Source organism: Oncorhynchus kisutch, linkage group LG13, assembly GCF_002021735.2.
Source record: "Oncorhynchus kisutch isolate 150728-3 linkage group LG13, Okis_V2, whole genome shotgun sequence".
Classification (NCBI taxonomy): Eukaryota; Metazoa; Chordata; class Actinopteri; order Salmoniformes; family Salmonidae; genus Oncorhynchus; species Oncorhynchus kisutch.
This window is the reverse complement of record NC_034186.2, coordinates 36,187,828-36,208,009: the sequence shown is the minus strand read 5'-3', so window position 1 is coordinate 36,208,009 and position 20,182 is coordinate 36,187,828. Positions and strand designations below refer to the sequence as shown.

The 20,182-nt window shown below is 46.7% G+C and overlaps 1 protein-coding gene across 1 annotated transcript in view; it reads left to right on the top strand.

The window, feature by feature from the left end:
• LOC109902965 (protein unc-13 homolog A) overlaps window positions 1–18,837 on the top strand; it is a 54,504-nt gene extending 35,667 nt beyond the window's left edge. The window contains exons 36-43 of the mRNA XM_031838071.1: window positions 1,795–1,855; window positions 5,740–5,838; window positions 6,859–6,915; window positions 7,014–7,094; window positions 9,211–9,358; window positions 14,438–14,530; window positions 14,659–14,818; window positions 15,166–18,837. Of these exons, the coding sequence (XP_031693931.1) occupies window positions 1,795–1,855; window positions 5,740–5,838; window positions 6,859–6,915; window positions 7,014–7,094; window positions 9,211–9,358; window positions 14,438–14,530; window positions 14,659–14,818; window positions 15,166–15,454 (988 nt within the window). The 3' untranslated portion in view covers window positions 15,455–18,837. The remainder of the gene's footprint in view (window positions 1–1,794; window positions 1,856–5,739; window positions 5,839–6,858; window positions 6,916–7,013; window positions 7,095–9,210; window positions 9,359–14,437; window positions 14,531–14,658; window positions 14,819–15,165) is intronic.
• The last annotated feature ends 1,345 nt before the right edge of the window (window positions 18,838–20,182 follow it).

The window sequence follows — 20,182 nt, the reverse complement described above, 5'->3', positions numbered from 1 at the left end:
ACTAACATGTACACACTCACACATACACACACTGACATGCACATCGTCTCACATACTTCAAATGCACACACACAGCCCACACTGCCAACACTACCCACAATGCCAACTGCTACACAGGCACAAGCCACCTCTCAGTATGGGATGGGAACCAAGACAGATCAGAGTTATTTTTAGTCAAGGCACTCTGCTCTGATATGTGGTATGTGAATATTTGCTCTGTTCTGAGGAGGACTTCAACATTTGGTACAGTGAAGAATCTCCCACAGTGAGCAGCCAGGACAGCTATTAGACAGGATGAGGAGTAGGGTTGAGATGGCAGGCATTTTGTCTACATTATAAGATGGCTCCTCTGCTTACACTGTAAGGATAAATAGATCAGATTGGTGATTAAGATGAGCCTGATACGCCCCTTTCCCCAGCCCCCACGCCCACATACTCTTCCATTCACTCGATGGATTTAGGTGAAACCCAAAAGTGGGATGGAGTGCATCATATCATTCTATCCCCAGCTCATGGCTGCTCTCCAGGATAGTGCTCCTAGACACAAACTAACATCTAAACTACTTCAAACTCAAAAGTAAAATAGACACACACAAAAAGTGCAATTTGGACCCAGGATTTGCCCTCAGTTCTGAGCCTTTCATGTTGGAAAGCAGCCGGTATTTATTTTGTTTTTGATATATCTGTTCTCATTTTATTTGGTAACAAAAGAGCCTCACATCATTCTATAGTAGTGTATGGTGGGTTAGTCCCCGGCCACTCTCTCAACTCTCCCACGGGTGCAGAGACAGGGTCCAGAGGGGGTGTTACAGTACCAGTACCAGTCTCAGCTAGGGCCAGGACGATACCAGTATCACGATACCTGTTAGTATCGTGGCAAGGAAGCAAAACACAAAGCGGATTTAACTTCTTTAGGAAAAAAGCCCTAATGTTGGAAACAAACATCATTATGTTGTCATCCAGAGTCACATTTAGTTATTTTCCAAGCACACAATATTTTACATACAGCAGGTTTTTTAAAGGACCAAAGAGTTTGGGCTGCTTTGTGTTTTCATTTTTGCCATGGAACATGGTATCATCACTGCCCTAGTCTCAGTCAGTACTGTCGGTCCCTCTGGCCCTCTGCCCATCCATCTGATATGCGTGTTGCTGCTGCTTGGAGACTTGATCTGGGGCTCTTTACAGCGTCACTGACCCTTCTTTCTGGTTATTACATCCTGCTCCCACTGCTCTTCCTCCACAGATGATTGTAAGTACGACACTCCTGTGTGTCAGTGTGTCTGTCTGTCCCACAGTCCGTTAGTGCAAGGTGGTCGGTCCTGCTGTATGTGGCTGCAAACTATCCCCCCCCCCCCCCCCCACACATCCTCACTCCTCCTATTTGTCTCTCTGTCTTCTACCTGCTCTGTTGTTCCTCTCCTCCTCTCTCTGTCCTCCTCTCTTCTCCTGTCCACCTCTGTCCTTTTCTCTCTGAGGTGACAGCAGCATGGTGCATTCCTGACTGACTCAGAGAGGGCGCCGCCCTCCCCCCTACGAACCCTCCAATCGGGCAACCCACTGCCCCCTGCCCTGCCCCGTCTCTGTGCTCTCTCTCTCTCTCCTTCACACTCTCCTGTCCTTAGGAAGTGACACTTCTCTAGCTGTTGCCTTGTTCTTCTTGCATCGTGTTCCAGGACTCTACTCCTTCTATGGGTGACTGGCGTTGTGATGGTTTAATATCTGGTGCCCACCCTCTCTTCTCAGCCCCCCTCTCCACTATCTCTCCCACTCCCCCCACGTGTTCCCTGTTTGAAGTGTGTCACCCTGCCCTATGTGGGTCTGTTGCTTGCGTCTGATCTTCTCCAACTCCACTGTAGTAAGTCTCCTAGTATGTCTCTGCAGGCCTGCTGTGTTGATCTGTCCTGGTTTGGTTCCATGTCCTGTTGTTGTAGAATGATAATCACAATAACATAGAGTATCACTAAGGTATATACTTTCACCAAGGCTGGTCTATACCAGGAAATGTATTCTACGCTTATGGAGTTCAGGATTGGTGACATACACACGCAGTAGACATTATGTCTAAGAACACACTTCTGCTTTACCGCACAAAAACACTCTCAATGCCTAAAGAAAAGCTATTTTCTGCCTTTAAGCTTTTTCCGAAATGTTTTCGTACCTGGTCTGGAAAATCAAGGTTTCTGTTGATTTACTTTTATTTATTTATATTTCTAGAATATTTTTCATTTTTCATTTCCTAATATTAAAAAAAATAAATGTTATATTTTTAAATGTTAGTTATCTGTTAGACATAACTTTTCATTGTGAGATGTGTAAATGGACTCTATCTGCGGACTGGTGGAGGTACAGTTAAAGTCAGAGGTTTACATACACGTAGGTTGGAGTAACTAAAACTTGTTTTTCACCCATTCCACAAATTTCTTGTCAACAAACTATTGTTTTGGCAAGTCAGTTAGGACATCTACTTTGTGCATGACACAAGTCATTTTTCCAACAATTGTTTACAGACAGATTATTTCACTTATTATTCACTGTATCACAATTCCAGTGGGTCAGAAGTTTACATACACTAAGTTGATTGTGCCTTTAAACAGCTTGGAAAATTCCAGAAAATTATGTCATGGCTTTAGAAGCTTCTGATAGGCTAATTGATATAATTTGAGTCAATTGGAGGTGTACCTGGGGATGTATGTCAAGGCCTACCTTCAAATTCAGTGCCTCTTTGCTTCAAAACAAATCCAATTGTATTTGTCACATACACATGGTTAGCAGATGTTAATGCGAGTGTAGCGAAATGCTTGTGCTTCTAGTTCCGACAGTGCAGCAGTAACCAACGAGTAATCTAACCTAACAATTTCACAACAACTACCTTATACACACAAGTGTAAACGGATAAAGAATATGTACATAAAGATACATGAATGAGTGATGGTACAGAGCGGCATAGGCAAGATGCAGTAGATGGTATCGAGTACAGTATATACATATGAGATGAGTAATGTAGGGTATGTTAACAAAGTGGCATAGTTTAAAGTGGCTAGTGATACATGTATTACATAAAGATGCAGTAGATGATATAGAGTACAGTATATACATATACATATGGGATTAGTAATGTAGGGTATGTAAACATTATATTAAGTGGCATTGTTTTAAGTGGCTAGTGATACATTTTTTCCATCAATTTCCATTATTAAAGTGGCTGGAGTTGAGTCTATGTTGGCTGTTTAACAGTCTGATGGCCTTGAGATAGAAGCTGCTGTTCAGTCTCTCGGTCCCTGCTTTGATGCACCTGTACTGACCTCACCTTCTGGATGATAGCAGGGTGAAGAGGCAGTGGCTCGGGTGGTTGTTGACCTTGATGATCTTTATGGCCTTCCTGTGACATCGGGTGGTGTAGGTGACCTGGAGGGAAGGTAGTTTGCCCCCGGTGACGCGTTGTGCAGACCTCACTACCCTCTGGAGAGCCTTACGGTTCTGGGCGGTGATACAGCCCGACAGGCTCTTGATTGTGGATCTGTAGAAGTTTGTGTGCTTTTGGTGACAAGCCGAATTTCTTCAGCCTCCTGAGGTTGAAGAGGCGCTGCTGCGCCTTCTTCACAACTCTGTCTGTGTGGGTGGACCAATTCAGTTTGTCCGTGATGTCTACGCCGAGGAACTTAAAACTTACTACCCTCTCCACTACTGTAGCTTTCTTGGGAACAGGAACAATGGTGGCCCTCTTGAAGCATGTGGGAACAGCAGACTGGGACAAGGATTGATTGAATATATCCGTAAATACACCAGCCAGCTGGTCTGCGCATGCTCTGAGGACGAGGCCGGGGATGCCGTATGGGCCTGCAGCCTTGCGAGGGTTAACACGTTTAAATGTTTTACTCACGTCGGCTGCAGTGAAGGAGAGTCCGCAGGTTTTGGTAGAGGGCCGTGTCAGTGGCACTGTATTTTCCTCAAAGCGAGCAAAAAAGTTATTTAGTCTGTCTGGGAGCAAGACATCCTGGTCCGCGATGGGGCTGGTTTTCTTTTTGTAATCCGTGATTGACTGTAGACCCTGCCACATACCTCTTGTGTCTGAGCCGTTGATTTGCGACTCTACTTTGTCTCTATACTGACACTTAACTTGTTTGATTGCCTTGCGGAGGGAATAGTTACACTGTTTGTTTTCGGTCATGTTTCCGGTCATCTTGCCCTGGTTAAAAGCAGTGGTTCGCGCTTTCAGTTTCACGCGAATGCTGCCTTCAATCCACGGTAGACCTCCACAAGTATGGTTCATCTTTGGGAACAATTTCCAAAAGCCTGAAGCTATCACGTTCATCTGTACAAACAATAGTATGCAAGTATAGACCACGCAGCTGTCATACCGTTCAGATAGAAGACACCTTCTGTCTCCTAGAGATGAACGTACTTTGGTGCGAAGAGTGCAAATCAATCCCAGAACAACAGCAAAGGACCTTGTGAAGATGTTGGAGGAAACAGGAACAAAAGTGTCTATATCCACAGTCAAACGAGTCCTACATCGACATAACCTGAAAGGCCGCTCATCAAGGAAGAAGCCACTGCTCCAAAACCGCCATAAAAAAAGCCAGACTAAGGTTTGCAACTGCACATGGGGACAAATATTGTAATTTTTTGAGAAATGTCCTCTGGTCTGATGAAACATAATAGAACTGTTTGGCCATAATGGCCATCGTTATGTTTGGAGGAAAAAGGGGGAGGCTTGCAAGCCGAAGAACACCATCCCAACCGTGAAGCACACCATCCCAACCGTGAAGCACGGGGGTGGCAGCATCATGTTGTGGGGGTGCTTTGCTGTAGGAGGGCCTGGTGCACTTCACAAAATAGGTGGCATCATGAGGAGGAAAATTATGTGGATATATTGAAGCAACATCTCAAGACATCAGTCAGGAAGTTAAAGCTTGGTCGCAAATGGGTCTTTCAAATGGACAATGCCCTCAAGCATACTTCCAAAGTTGTGGCAAAATGGATTAAGGACAACAAAGTCATGGTATTGGAGTGGCCATCACAAAGCCCTGACCTCAATCCTATAGAAAATGTTTGGCCAGAACTGAATAAGCATGTGCAGCGAGTAAGGAAGCCTACAAACCTGACTCAGTTACACCAACTCTGTCAGGAGGAATTCACCCAACTTATTGTGGGAAGCTTGTGGAAGGTTACCTGAAGTGTTTGACCCAAGTTAAACAATTTAAAGGTAATGCTACAAAATACTAATTGAGCGTATGTAAACTTCTGACCCACTGGGAATGTGATGAAAGAAATAAAAGCTGAAATAAATCATTCTCTCTACTATTATTCTGACATTTCACATTCTTAAAGTAAAGTGGTGATCCTAACTGACCTAAGACAGGGAATTTTTACTAGGATTAAATGTCAGGAATTGTGAAAAACTGAGTTTAAATGTATTTGGCTAAGGTGTATGTAAACTTCCGACTTCAACTGTATTGTCGGTCGTCAGTGGCCTGTCCCTTTATAGGCAGCTAGTATGGGTTCATTACCATGCTGGATCGACTGTTCATACTGATATAAACCTGACTGGCCAGCTGTAGGCTCAACTCTTAAGTTCGATTATAAAGGCAGAAATAGACCTTATGTTGATCTGTAGAGTTTGATCTGTAGATTTTACTTGTCGGACCCATTTATAAAAAGAGAGCTAGAATGGATTGGCTTTGATCCATATCAATTAGCCTGTCAGACGGACAATTACTGAGATGTCCACGCAATTAGTCAGTCAACCAATCAGACTGTGGGGACAGGATCCTTCCTGAAGTATTAACCAATGTCCTCTCTTTACAGGGGAGGGTGAAGCTTGCTTGTCACAGTGATGTAAGGACTAAAATCACTTTAGCTCAATGTGTCCTGTCTTCTCTCCTCTCTGTCTCCTTTCTCTGTGTTTTCTCGCCTCTCCGTTCGAAACAAAGTGGTGGAAGCGATCGTTTCTCACCTTTGTTTTTAAAACGGCGTTCCTATTTGCCGGTTTACCGTACCGTCCTGTCTGTTGTGGGCCACCCCCTGTAAACCTATCTGTAGCTACCTGCCTCCCAGCCTCCACACAACCCAAGTAGTGCTGGACACATGGAGGGTTAACATTACACAACATTAGCACACTAACAAACAGCCTTTAGGGCCGGACTGTTGTTGACCCGCTGCATGACCATGTTCCTGCTGCAGTCTTACTGTTGTTCAACAGACTGGCATTGAGCGTCCATAATGGCATAAATGATTTGATCAGTCACATTTATGAGATGAGAGTGGAACCCTTCTTGTTATAATCCTTTTGTAGGATGATAATGCTTCTGAGTCTTTGTACAGGTCTTTTTGTTTGTTTTGTCTGTTTTTCTGTTGTTTTTGCTCTAATTTGAAGAGCGTTATCTTACAGATAAGGTGTAACCATGGTGATGGGTACTGTGTGGAGCACTTATTGATATATTCTGCTAACAGAGTATCACAGAGTCGTCATAGATGCGGGATATATCACCACAGTGCTACTGCGCAGGCTGTAGGGTTCTGGCTTGTTGAACCTCTGCATTTGTCTGTCTGTCTGTCTGTCTGTCTTTCTAATAAGCTGAGCTCCTGTCTTCACTTCCTGTACTGCATTGTCTTGCTTTGTGTGTTCGTGAGCGAGATAATGACAAGTATGATCATATTTCTGACAGTCCTTTGATGTGTTCAGTGAGTTTTGGAGTGTGTATGTGAATATGAATGACTCAGAACTGTGTCTGTCCTTTGTGATGTGACATTAGTCTGTGTGACAGCTACCCTGTGGCGTGACGATAATAACGCCCTCTTCCCTCGTTCTCTGTTCCCTCTCTCTCCCCCTCTGTTTATACCTCTGCTCGCCTCTAGGGCACTCAGCTCATCTCCAATGCTGCCAAACAGCTGGGACAGCTCTCCAAGATAAAGGTAGCACATATCGTATCTCGTGCCACGTTGGCACTGTCTGTATTTCAGATAATGAGTTATTTGTTTGTGTTGTTAATCTCTATGTGTGTGTTTCTCAGGAGCACATGGGCCGTGAGGAGGCCAAGGCACTGTCCCCTAAGCAGTGTGCTGTGATAGAACTGGCTCTGGACACCATCAAGGTACAACCCAACACCCCTCTCTCTCCCCAGGACCTCAGCTACAGTCGTGCACGCACATGTGCCCACACACTCACACACACACTTTGACTTGATCACTGTTTAAAATGCACATCATATTATATTATGAACAAGAGAGTAGCACATTTTAGGCCTTCTGTTGAAGGTCAGTAAACGTGTACGCCTCAGGCTAGTGCAGTTAAGCAACACTAATCTAGAAAGGCTCTTTTAAAGATACAGCATGAGGAGGAATTCCTCCGTAGCCTGTGTCGTTTGATTTAAGGCAGATTAAGCTGAGGTAAATGAGGCTAATTTGCAATGGTCATTTGAATAAGGACTTGTCAGTGAGCCAAATGGCAACTAATGCTCTTCCTCATGCCAAGAGTGCTATAGCTGTAGAATACTAAACCACAGTGTGTTACCAGAGTAGTGCATCCTCAGGAAACATCAATGTGTCGTTATCCCAGAAAAAAACTAAGAAGTACAAATGGAATGTCTGTATAATGTCTGAAATGGGTATGCATCAGTGGAGGCTCCTCAGAGGAGGAAGGGGAGGACCATTCTCAGTGAATATGATAAAAATTGGAAAACAAAGTTATCCTTTTTAAATAAAACTATACTAAATATATTCACATGACCAAATCATTGATTAAAACACACTGTTTTGCATTGAAGGTCTACAGTAGCCTCAACAGCAGTCTGTAGGGTATCACCATGGTGTAGTCGGAGGACAGCTAGCTTCCGTCCTCCTCTGGGTACATTGACTTCAATACAAAACTTAGGAGGCTCATGGTTCTCACCCCCTTCCATAGACTTACACAGTAATTATGACAACTTCCAGAGGACGTCCTCAACCTGTCAGAGCTCTTGCAGCATGAACTGACATGTTGTTCACCCAATCAAAGGATCAGAGAATGAATCTACTACTGAAACATAAGGTACAGCTAGCTAGCACTGCAATTCATAAAATGTGGTGAGTAGTTGATTCAAAAAGCGAGAAAAACAATAATTGGACAGTTTTCAACAAATTAATTTCTTCAAAAATGAAGGAGAGAGAGAGTTAGAGATTTTGTCATTTTTTTCACTTACTTTGGTAGCAAATGCAGCTGGCTAGTTTTTAGTAACTCAAAAACCCAGCTCAAACAGAAGGATGCTATGTTAGCTAGCTGGCTATGACTTTCCAACACAACACTGGAACACATCCAAGTCAAGGTAAGCTTTTGGTTTTATTAATCTATTGCCAACGGGGTCCACCATTCTAACGTCTTACTGACTGTACACTGCAACGTTACTGCATGATTGAAGCAGGTTTACTAATGCATTCATTCTATTTGCTATGTTGACTAGGATGTTACTTTAGCTAATATGGGGACAATGATGTAGGCGCTGTGTAGCGGTTATGAAATGGTTTGGCTTGGAAAGGTTTTTTCACCTGGTCACATACAGCTGAAGTCCACAAACCAAGAGTAAAGGTGAGAGGATAGTGCATAGAGGCTAGAATGAATACAACGTGGCTGCTATGAAAGCGAACTGTGTTTATGCGTGATCATGGGTGTATTCATTCCGTCGATTCTGTTGAAAAACGTTTCTTAAACGGAAGCAAATGAAACAGGTATAAAAAAATACCTGAATTTGTCCAATAGAAACTCTCGTTTGCAACTGTTGGACTATTGATTACACCCTAGATCAGCTAGATGCAGGCAAGAGTGCAAGGCAGTATATAATGTGTAACTGTCTTTCCATGTGTCACTGTCTGTAACCTAAACATTTTCTATCGACCTGTGTGCACCTACATTGTAAACGTTCATTCATAGGCTTGGTTGTAGCAACCTCATGATGAGTATAGGGAAAATTTGAGTATCATGTAGTAGCCTATTTATGTTACATTGAACTGGGTGAATGGAATATGAATGACAGTCATCCAACATGGGGTAATAGAACTAAGGCCATGCTCATGAAAAAAAAGAATTCTCCCTCATAACGACACTGACCCCCACTGGTCTGCAGTAGTTTATTTCAGTGACATACGGGTGTGGGTCTTGTGTGCATACTCAACACACTTCAGCCTAGTTTGGAAACAGCTATAGTCTGACTCTGTCCTCTCTCTGCCGTACTGTAGCAATACTTCCATGCTGGAGGGGTGGGTCTGAAAAAGACCTTCCTGGAGAAGAGTCCTGACCTGTTGTCTCTACACTACGCCCTGTCCCTCTACACCCAGGCCACAGACAAACTCATCAAGACCTTTGTTTCATCTCAGAACGCACAAGGTAGGGTGCCTCTCCACCCCATCTCTTCCCCCAGTTTCTATCTCTCTATGTTTCTCAAGTCTTCCCTTTCTTTACTTCCTCCCTCTGTGCAGTCCGTGTATCTTTATGGACATTGATGTGTGTAATATGGCCAGTTATTGATTGTAGTATGATGCCATGAAACTGTATCCTTTTGTACTGGTATGCACCAGAGACGTTCTCTAACATATCCCCGTGTTGTGTTTACTCCAGGGTTGTCCAGACACCCATTGTTTTTTTGATTTCCCGTTCAATATGTCCGTGGTTTTCTAGAGCAGAACCAAAGACTTTGGAGGAGTGCTTCCTCTCTCCGCGGTATGAAACAGTCAAGTCTCCAGTCAGGCTCTCCGGGGGCAGAAAGAGAAACGCGTAATGTGACCGGACAGGCGTTTTCAGATGAAAAATGAATGAGAGATTCTCCTGTCCTTCTCCCTTTTCCTCATCCCCTCAATCATGATATAACAGTGATGGTGTGTTACGCGGTGGAAACACTGACACACTTCGTCTCTGAACGCCCCTGGCTGGATACCCCACTTAATGAATGATCATTTGAAATGTAATTAGAATAAATAACTTTGGTGCTTTTGGAGACTGTTAAACCACACGTCATAGCGACGACACAGTGGGAAGGAAGCTGTGTGTGTGGCTTGAATGAGCAACACCATAGACTGCATCGAGTTACGTTGGATGGTTAATGATGTAACTTCAGTAGATGTCACTGATAACAGTATATTAATCAAGGACAACATCAGTTCTACGTCTGAATCTATTTGACTTCCCTTTTTGACTCTCTGACTCTATCTCTGCACTCTTTTATAATTCTCCATGTCTCTTCTATTTCCTCTCACCTTCTTCCTCCTCCTCGTCCCCCTCTGTCCGCTAGTTTTCGGCGGGAAGGGGGTGAGGTTCACGGCTAGTGAGGATGTGTACCCAGAGAAGGGTATGTGGACACTGAGGGCCTGAAACACCAGGCCGCCAAGAACCCAGACCTCCATTTACATACGCATCCTCAGAATACCCTCCTGCCTGCTCAACCTTAACCTCATCCCCACACACAAACACACACCGACAGCCCAATAGCATGCACAAACATCCTAACACGTGCATAGGGACATGCATGCATATGATGACATACAGTACACACATATGATGTATGTACTACATATACATACCCAGTATGTATGACCAGAAACTACTAAGGCATGGTAGCCATCATACAAAGGGATACCACGTTATAAGACTGTGAGGCAGTCATCAGCATGCGTCATGGGAGAAGACCCATAGCTCTGAGAGAGAGAGAGAGAGAGAGAGAGAGAGAGAGAGAGAGAGAGAGAGAGAGAGAGAGAGAGAGAGAGAGAGAGAGAGAGAGAGAGAGAGAGAGAGAGAGAGAGAGAGAGGAGAGAGAGAGAGAGAGAGAGAGAGAGAGAGAGAGAGAGAGAGAGAGAGAGAGAGAGAGAGAGAGAGAGAGAGAGAGAGAGAGAGAGAGAGAGAGAGAGAGAGAGAGAGAGAGAGAGAGAGAGAGAGAGAGAGAGAGAGAGAGAGAGAGAGAGAGAGAGAGAGAGAGAGAGAGAGAGAGAGAGAGAGAGAGAGAGAGAGAGAGAGAGAGAGAGAGAGAGAGACACTCCTGCAATGTATTTTTCTCTTCCTTCCTGAATGATGGAGTGATGATGAAGTGTGGCTCAGTTCGTCTGGAAGGGCTCCCTGTCCTTGTTGGCACCCTCCCATACCATACCCTAATCTAAACACACACATTCCACCGTCCCTCAATGGTACAGAGTGGCCAGTCGTCCCTCCCCAGGGCAGGTCCCTCCAGCAGTGGCAGGAGGTGAAAGTTCCCTCCTCCCTCTGGGCGTAACACCAAATCGTCCAATCAGCAGTGGTCCCTGGGGTCAGGTGATGTGCTCTCTGTCAGTATGCATCAGAGCTGAGGGAGCTGACTCCACGTCTCCTCTTCAGAGGTTTAGTCACTAAACTGCTAAACTTAGCCCCCCACTGACTGTACACACACACACACACCGGGGAGCACAGGAGTCACAGGTACATGTAGAGCATAACCTCGGCTACAGACAATATTTGCTCTCCTCTTGTTTTCCGCTGCTCTCACAGGAAGTCACACTTGTTCAAGCTCTCTTCACCAGTATGACTTAGAATCACTCACTGTGACTCACATGTCTACGTCAGAAGCTCACTGAAATACTCTGTAATATGCCATTATTGTACTAGTTCCTGTCAGCTGTCGGATGTAGGCTGAGTAGTGGAGGATGTGCGTTATGGTCAAATAATGAGATTAGAGATATTAGGTTGATTACAGCAGTAGAAGAGGAAGGAAGAGTCTCTCCACACACACACACACACACACACACACACGGCTCGCCCTCTATAATGTATTATAATGCAGGACATTTTCCAAAAGGGGAACTTTTAGCCTTGATGAAGTGCCAGGCTTCATACCTACTATATTATGTATTCATTCATGCTGTATCGTGCAGACTTTTAATTATAGCCAGTTTAGCTCTTATTCCACAAAGAAGAGTGTATCTTTACCCTGTTTTTGTGAGCCTCAACAGAAAGGGAGGCCAGATGGCTGAGTGCTGCATTCTCTGAGTGACTGAAGGACTGACAGTCACATCATGCCCCTGGAGAGAAACAGACAGAGCTGCCAGAACTCTGTTACCTCCCTCCTATAGAACACTGGCTTCACTAGCCTGTCACTCACTGACACTCAGGCTGCTTTCAGTCACCACTGATTAAAACATACAGAGACGTAAATCATTACAAACTGAGATCACATTTTAGGCAAAGAAAGTCAATCAACCTACCCACTCCCCATCACCCCTCTTCCCTCCCAGACAAGCTGTCCGTAACTGACTGGGAGCCCTCTACAGGGCCCTGCATGTATCCCCCTAACCCCCCCGCCCCCCCTGTCCTAGCAGCATGGATCGAAGGACCCCCAGGCCAAGACCCCAAACCCAGGACCAAGGATGAGTTATCCTGTTTTGTGTGGCGGGATATACACATACCATGGTCGTGTGCAGCTCAAATCCTGGTGGCTTTCTGGGCATAATCCCACCAGAAGTCACAAGTTAACAAGCCCTCAATAGGCATGTGTGCACCCTGCCTCAGGATAACTTGTGACTGGGCTGGGGCCGATGGGCTGCTCTCACTGCAAGGTCCCTCTAGTCGCCATGCTTGCTCTGGGTAAAGGGTTTAGCTAGGAATGGGTCTCTCCGTCTGACTGGATCCATCTCAGCATGTTACTTGCCTGCTCTGCCCAGCAGCAGTAGAGGAGGACCAAGATAACCCTCTCCTCTCTTACCACCAGTCTCCTCTATCCCACTATCACCCCCTCCCTGCATCCTGACTGACAGGCTCCTACCCCCCGGGCCCGGGCAGGCAGAGTCACAGGACAGCTATGAGTGGCTACATAGGCTCTTGAAATATCATCAGATGGTTCTCGTATTTATTTTGCCTGGAACTCTTGAGTGAAAAGACAATTACAACCCAAAACCACTCCTAGCTGCATGATTGTCTCATACGGGCCCACTTCAGCACCAGAGGCATTTCTCAAACCCTCCTATACACTATATATACAAAAGTATGTGGACACCCTTTCAAATTTGTGGATTTGGCTATTTCAGGAGCACCAGTTTCTGACAGGTGTATGAAATCGAACACACAATCTCCATAGACAAACATTGGCCGTAGAATGGTCTTACTGAAGATCTCATTGACTTTCAACGTGTCACCGTCATAGGATGCCACCTTTCCAACAAGTCAGTTCGTCAAATTTCTGCTCTGTTAGTGCTGTTATTGTGAAGTGGAAACGTCTAGGAGCAAGAACGGCTCAGCCGCGAAGTGGTAGGCCACACAAGCTCACAGAATGGGACCGCCGAGTGCTGAAGTGCGTAGCGCGTAAAAATTGTTTGTCCTCGGTTGCAACACTCATTACCAAGTTCCAAACTGTCTTGGGAAGCAACGCCAGCACAATAACTGTTCGTCGTGCTGGCTCCCCCTGGGGAAACGCGTGCACATGGACGAGACGGGCCTCATCGTCCTCCGAATCCTGTCCCAGCGCAACAACGACGACGTGGCAAAGGAGTTCGTCAAGCTCAAGTCAGACCAGCGTTCTCCCGAGGAAGGCCGAGGCTGAGATGGGTTTCCATGGCCGAGCAGCCGCACACAATCCTAAGATCACCATGCTCAATGCATTGGCTGGAGTGGTGTAAAGCTCACCGCCATTGGACTCTGGAGCAGTGGAAATGCATTCTCTCGAGTGATAAATCACACTTCACCATCTGGCAGTCCGACGGACGAATCTGGGTTTGGCGGATGCCAGGAGAACGCTACCTGCCCCAATGCATAGTGCCATTTGTAAAGTTTGGTGGAGGAGGAATAATTGTCTGGGGCTGTTTTTCATGATTCGGGCTAAGCCCCTTAGTTCCAGTGAAGGGAAATTTTAACGCTATAGCATAGATGATTCTGTGCTTCCAACTTTGTGGCAACAGTTTGGGAAAGGACCTTTCCTGTTCAGCATGACAATTCCCCCATGCACAAAGCGAGGTCCATACAGAAATTGTTTGTCAAGATCAGTGTGGAAGAACTTGACTGGCCTGCACAGAGCCCTGACCTCAACCCCATCGAACACCTTTGGGATGAATTGAACACCGACTGCGAACCAAGGCTAATCACCCAACATCAGTGCCCAACCTCCCTAATGCTCTTGTGGCTGAATGGAAGCAAGTCCCCGCAGAAATGTTCCAACATCTAGTGGAAAGCCTTCCCAGAAGAGTGGAGGCTGTTATAGCAGCAAAGGAGGGGCCAACTCTATATTAATGACGATGTCCACATACTTTTGGTCATGTAGTGTATGTTGTTTGTTTTACAACTCTCAGACACAATTACATCTGCCATACTTAAGCATACAGCCTATAATGGCTGTATTGTAATTTCATTGAGGGAGTATGAGCTGAAGGGAAAGTATTCTGGCTATAGTGTTGGCCTGTCTGCAGTAGCAGTAAACGAGATAAGAGGAGTGACTTGTGCCCCCCCCTGTTGTGCCAGGCTCTGGAGTGGACGACGCCGTGGGAGAGGTGTCTATCCACGTGGAGATCTTCACCCACCCCAACACTGGAGAGCACAAGGTCACCGTTAAAGGTCAGCGTTCACTGTCTAAATAGAGGTTGTAACACACCGTCCACAGACACAGAAAATGTCTACGGACGGTGTGTTAAAACATTGTTAATAAATGCCCCCCCCCTTTTATTTTTCCCTCTCTGTCTCAGTGGTGGCAGCCAATGACCTGAGGTGGCAGACCACGGGGGTGTTCCGTCCCTTCGTGGAGATCTACATCATCGGTCCTCACCTGGCTGACAAGAAGAGGAAGTACGCCACCAAGTCCAAGAACAACAGCTACGCCCCCAAATACAACGAAACGTTCACATAGTGAGTACTACAGTCTGGCCTCAGTGGTACAAAGCGTCTGCTGATTGTGGTGCCCCCCCCCCCCCCACACACGCCGTAGTGGAAGTTGTCACGTTGAATATGGATAGGGAATCTTGTCCGTTTTTCATCTATTTACAGTTATTATGATTATTATATTGTATTTAGCAGACCACCTATATGCTTTTATCATGCGTATGGGTGGTCCTGGAAATAAAACCCACTCTCCTGGCGTTGTCAGAGCGATGCTCTACCAACTGAACTAAAGAGGACCACCACCCTTATGCGAGTGGTGGATCAGTGTAGATGCATTGATTTGAATGGTGTGTCTCTGTCTCGTCTCCCTGCAGCACCCTCAGTAACGAGGTGGGCACAGAGTGTTACGAGCTGCAGGTGTGTGTGAAGGACTACTGCTTCGCCCGGGAGGACCGTACGGTGGGCATGGCCGTGATGCAGTTGAAGGACATGTCCTCTAGGGGCAGCGTGGCGTGCTGGCTCCCCCTGGGGAAACGCGTGCACATGGACGAGACGGGCCTCACCGTCCTCCGAATCCTGTCCCAGCGCAACAACGACGACGTGGCAAAGGAGTTCGTCAAGCTCAAGTCAGACCAGCGTTCTCCCGAGGAAGGCCGAGGCTGAGAGGGCAAAGTCTTTATTCGATCAGCACCACCTACAGGCTTGGAAGTCCTTCTGCAGACTGACTGCAAGCCAAACCACTTGCCCTGATGTTGTAGTGTTGGACAAACACAGAGAAACAGTTCTTTACTACAATACTGTACATACATCTCATTGAAGAAGACGTGATACCATCTACAGGCATTGCCCTGATTGTCTTGAAAGCACCGATGTGTTTATTATGAATATGACTAATTATCTTGTAAAAATGCATAGATATAATCGTAAACACAGCAAACCCCACAACACTGACCAACATTCTACAACACATCCACACACACACACACACAGAGAGTTTAAGTCATAGAGTATATAGAGTACCCTTGTTCTCTCCCTCTCTCTATTTCCCATAGCATAGGCCATGTCTTAGTGCTCTCCAATCACACATTTGAACTAGAATCTGCCAATCTCCACTAGTTTCATGCAGCGGTATCTAAAAGCTCCGGGAGATGAAGTTCTTGTAGCTTTGAAAGTCTTGACGTATCTTCTATGACATTAACTCCACGATCCCTTCCTTTGTCTAGACTAATGCCAATGGATCAATCCATGATGTTATGCCAAGTCAAGCCCTAAGCACAAGTCAACAGGACCAACTGTGAACAGCAGACCATCAGGCTTTTAGGCCTCACACATTCCAAAGAGTCAGGTTTACACACACTGGTTTATGATACTATTTCCATGGGTTGTCCACCATAGGCTGAATTCTGGATCTTCTCTAATTCCGACATGGAGTATCTATAGCAGAGCAGGCTTGACAAATTATAAATGTAAATGTTTACAAGTATTAATTTGAGATATTATCAGTGAATTTATGGTATATTTAAAGACTATATGAAGACGTTGCACTTGGAAGAGAGTGTCCCTGTCTGTCTGTCTGTCTGTTTGTCTACCCTGTTACAGAGCCTGCTGCCTGAAACCCTCTAATGCCTTGTCCTGTCAAACCTGTTGTCTGTCTTCAGTACATAGTGAGAGCAACCTGATGAAGACAAGCCTCGGAGCTCTGTGGTTCATCAGCACGTGTGTGGGTGTATGTTCAAGAGAAGGAGATGAATGAGTGTGTATACAGGTGTGCTATCTTAATTTGAACAGTTTCTCAGGAAATGTGAATTACTATGTGGATTATAATTAATGGACATTTTTGTAGGGGTTTCTAAATGTTTAGTTAGGATAATTCAAGTCTGACATTTTAAAGTGGAAATGACAAACATTAGAAGCATTTTTAATCCTTGAATATATTACAATTTGCATTTGCTGCAGAGCCGGGAAAAAATTCTGCGACAACAGAGTGATCAAATTAAGATAGTACATCTGTATACTGTTTGTGTGTTATATTGTTACAATGTTGACCTTGTGTAGACACCAGTGTTGCCTGTTTGTGTAAATGTGTAAATCACAGAAAGCCATCAAGAACATAGAACGCATTATAGTGGAAGAACACATAGTCTATAGTATATTTAGATTATTTGAGAATTTCCTAAGTGTCTTTTACTTGGTGGAATGCAAGTCAAATTTTTTGGGTGAAGGTTTATTGCTTGTTTGATCAGAAACATTTAGTGGGCTGTACAGTACAGAGTATAAACAGAGCTCCATTAGTTTGCCTTGGAAAACAGCCACCTCCTCTCCTTTAACCTCTCTGATCAACATGTGTCAGCGTGGAAGAGAGCAGTTAGAGACAAAACACTGAGACATTTCTTACTGCTTGTGTTGCCATAGCAACCTCTTGTCAAATGAAGATGTCAGGCCACGGGTGACCCCCACGGTCTCTTTTTTTTTGTCTTTCTTCCCCTCTGCTGGGGGAAGCACACATGACCTATAACCTTTTACCTAGAATGGCCAGGCTGTCTGGTCCTGGTTCTGAGCACACAGGGTCTGTCCACAAGGGCTATAGTACGGAACTGCTCCTGCCTGCCCTCTTCAATGGTGAAACCTGCCATAGATATGTGACTGAGATAGCTATGTGGGGGGAAATCGCATAACATCCATGGCTCTCACATTTAAAAGAAGCACATAGAAAGCATGCAAAGGCTAGTAAGCACAAGGAAGGGTAGTAAACACAGGGAAAGTAGTAAACACAGGGTAGGGTAGTAAACACAGGGTAGGGTAGTAAACACAGGGTAGGGTAGTAAACACAGGGTAGGCTAGTAAGCACAAGGAAGGGTAGTAAACACAGGGTAGAGTAGTAAGCACAGGGAAGGGTAGTAAACACAGGGTAGGTTAGTAAGCACAGGGTAGGTTAGTAAGCACAGGGAAGGGTAGTAAGCACAGGGAAGGGTAGTAAGCACAGGGAAGGGTAGTAAGCACAGGGAAGGGTAGTAAGCACAGGGAAGGGTAGTAAGCACAGGGAAGGGTGGTAAGCACAGGGAAGGGTAGTAAACACAGGGAAGGGTAGTAAGCACAGGGAAGGGTAGTAAGCACAGGGAAGGGTAGTAAGCACAGGGAAGGGTAGTAAACACAGGGTAGGGTGGTAAACACAGGGAAGGGTAGTAAACACAGGGAAGGGTAGTAACCACAGGGAAGGGTAGTAACCACAGGGAAGGGTAGTAAACACAGGGAAGGGTAGTAAATACAGGGAAGGGTAGTAAACACAGGGTAGGGTAGTAAACACAGGGAAGGGTAGTAAGCACAGGGAAGGGTAGTAAGCACAGGGAAGGGTAGTAAGCACAGGGAAGGGTAGTAAACACAGGGAAGGGTAGTAAACACGGGGAAGGGTAGTAAGCACAGGGAAGGGTAGTAAGCACAGGGAAGGGTAGTAAGCACAGGGAAGGATAGTAAGCACAGGGAAGGGTAGTAAACACAGGGAAGGGTAGTAAACACAGGGAAGGGTAGTAAACACAGGGAAGGGTAGTAAACACAGGGAAGGGTAGTAAGCACAGGGAAGGGTAGTAAGCACAGGGAAGGGTAGTAAACACAGGGAAGGGTAGTAAACACAGGGAAGGGTAGTAAGCACAGGGAAGGGTAGTAAGCACAGGGAAGGGTAGTAAGCACAGGGAAGGGTAGTAAGCACAGGGAAGGGTAGTAAGCACAGGGTACCTACAGGGTATTGGTGGTGTTGTAGCTCATAGTGCATGCATGGTACTCAGACTGTAACCATACTGTATCTAGTGCCATTCCAGGACCAAAGGTCCCAACTTTCACCCCTTTATCATTGATTAAAGATCCTGGAGGTTGAGCCTGCAGGATAGGATCGTATGTAATTCCTGTGATGTCAAAACTGGATTATATTAAGACTGTCAATGGAATGACAGGTCTCTCCCCACTCCCTCCCCTCCACAGCCCACTACACTGCCTCCCCTCTCTCCCCTCCACAGCCCACTACACTGCCTCCCATCTCTCCCCTCCACAGCCCACTACACTGCCTCCCATCTCTCCCCTCCACATCCCACTACACTGCCTCCCATCTCTCCCCTCCCCAGCCTCCCATCTCTCCCCTCCACAGCCTCCCCTCTCTCCCCTCCACATCCCGCTACACTGCCTCCCCTCTCTCCCCTTCACAGCCCACTACACTGCCTCCCATCTCTCCCCTCCACAGCCCACTACACTGCCTCCCATCTCTCCCCTCCACAGCCCACTACACTGCCTCCCCTCTATCCCCTCCACAGCCCACTACACTGCCTCTCCTCTCTCCCCTCCACAGCCCACTACACTGCCTCCCGTCTCTCCCCTCCACAGCCCACTACACTGCCTCCCATCTCTCCCCTCTACAGCCCACTACACTGCCTCCCGTCTCTCCCCTCCACAGCCCACTACACTGCCTCTCCTCTACAGCCCACTACACTGCCTCCCCTCTCTCCCCTCCACAGCCCACTACACTGCCTCCCATCTCTCCCCTCCACAGCCCACTACACTGCCTCTCCTCTCTCCCCTCCACAGCCCACTACACTGCCTCCCGTCTCTCCCCTCCACAGCCCACTACACTGCCTCCCGTCTCTCCCCTCCACAGCCCACTACACTGCCTCCCGTCTCTCCCCTCCACAGCCCACTACACTGCCTCTCCTCTCTCCCCTCTACAGCCCACTACACTGCCTCCCGTCTCTCCCCTCCACAGCCCACTACACTGCCTCCCGTCTCTCCCCTCCACAGCCCACTACACTGCCTCCCGTCTCTCCCCTCCACAGCCCACTACACTGCCTCCCATCTCTCCCCTCCACAGCCCACTACACTGCCTCTCCTCTCTCCCCTCCACAGCCCACTACACTGCCTCTCCTCTCTCCCCTCCACAGCCCACTATACTGCCTCCCATCTCTCCCCTCTACATCCCACTACACTGCCTCCCGTCTCTCCCCTCCACAGCCCACTACACTGCCTCCCCTCTCTCCCCTCTACAGCCCACTACACTGCCTCCCCTGTACATCCCACTACACTGCCTCCCGTCTCTCCCCTCTACAGCCCACTACACTGCCTCTCCTCTACAGCCCACTACACTGCCTCTCCTCTACATCCCACTACACTGCCTCTCCTCTACATCCCACTACACTGCCTCCCCTCTACAGCCCACTACACTGCCTCCCCTCTACAGCCCACTACACTGCCTCCCCTCTACAGCCCACTACACTGCCTCCCCTCTACAGCCCACTACACTGCCTCCCCTCTACATCCCACTACACTGCCTCCCCTCCACAGCCCACTACACTACCTCTCCCCTCTACAGCCCACTACACTGCCTCTCCTCTACAGCCCACTACACTGCCTCTC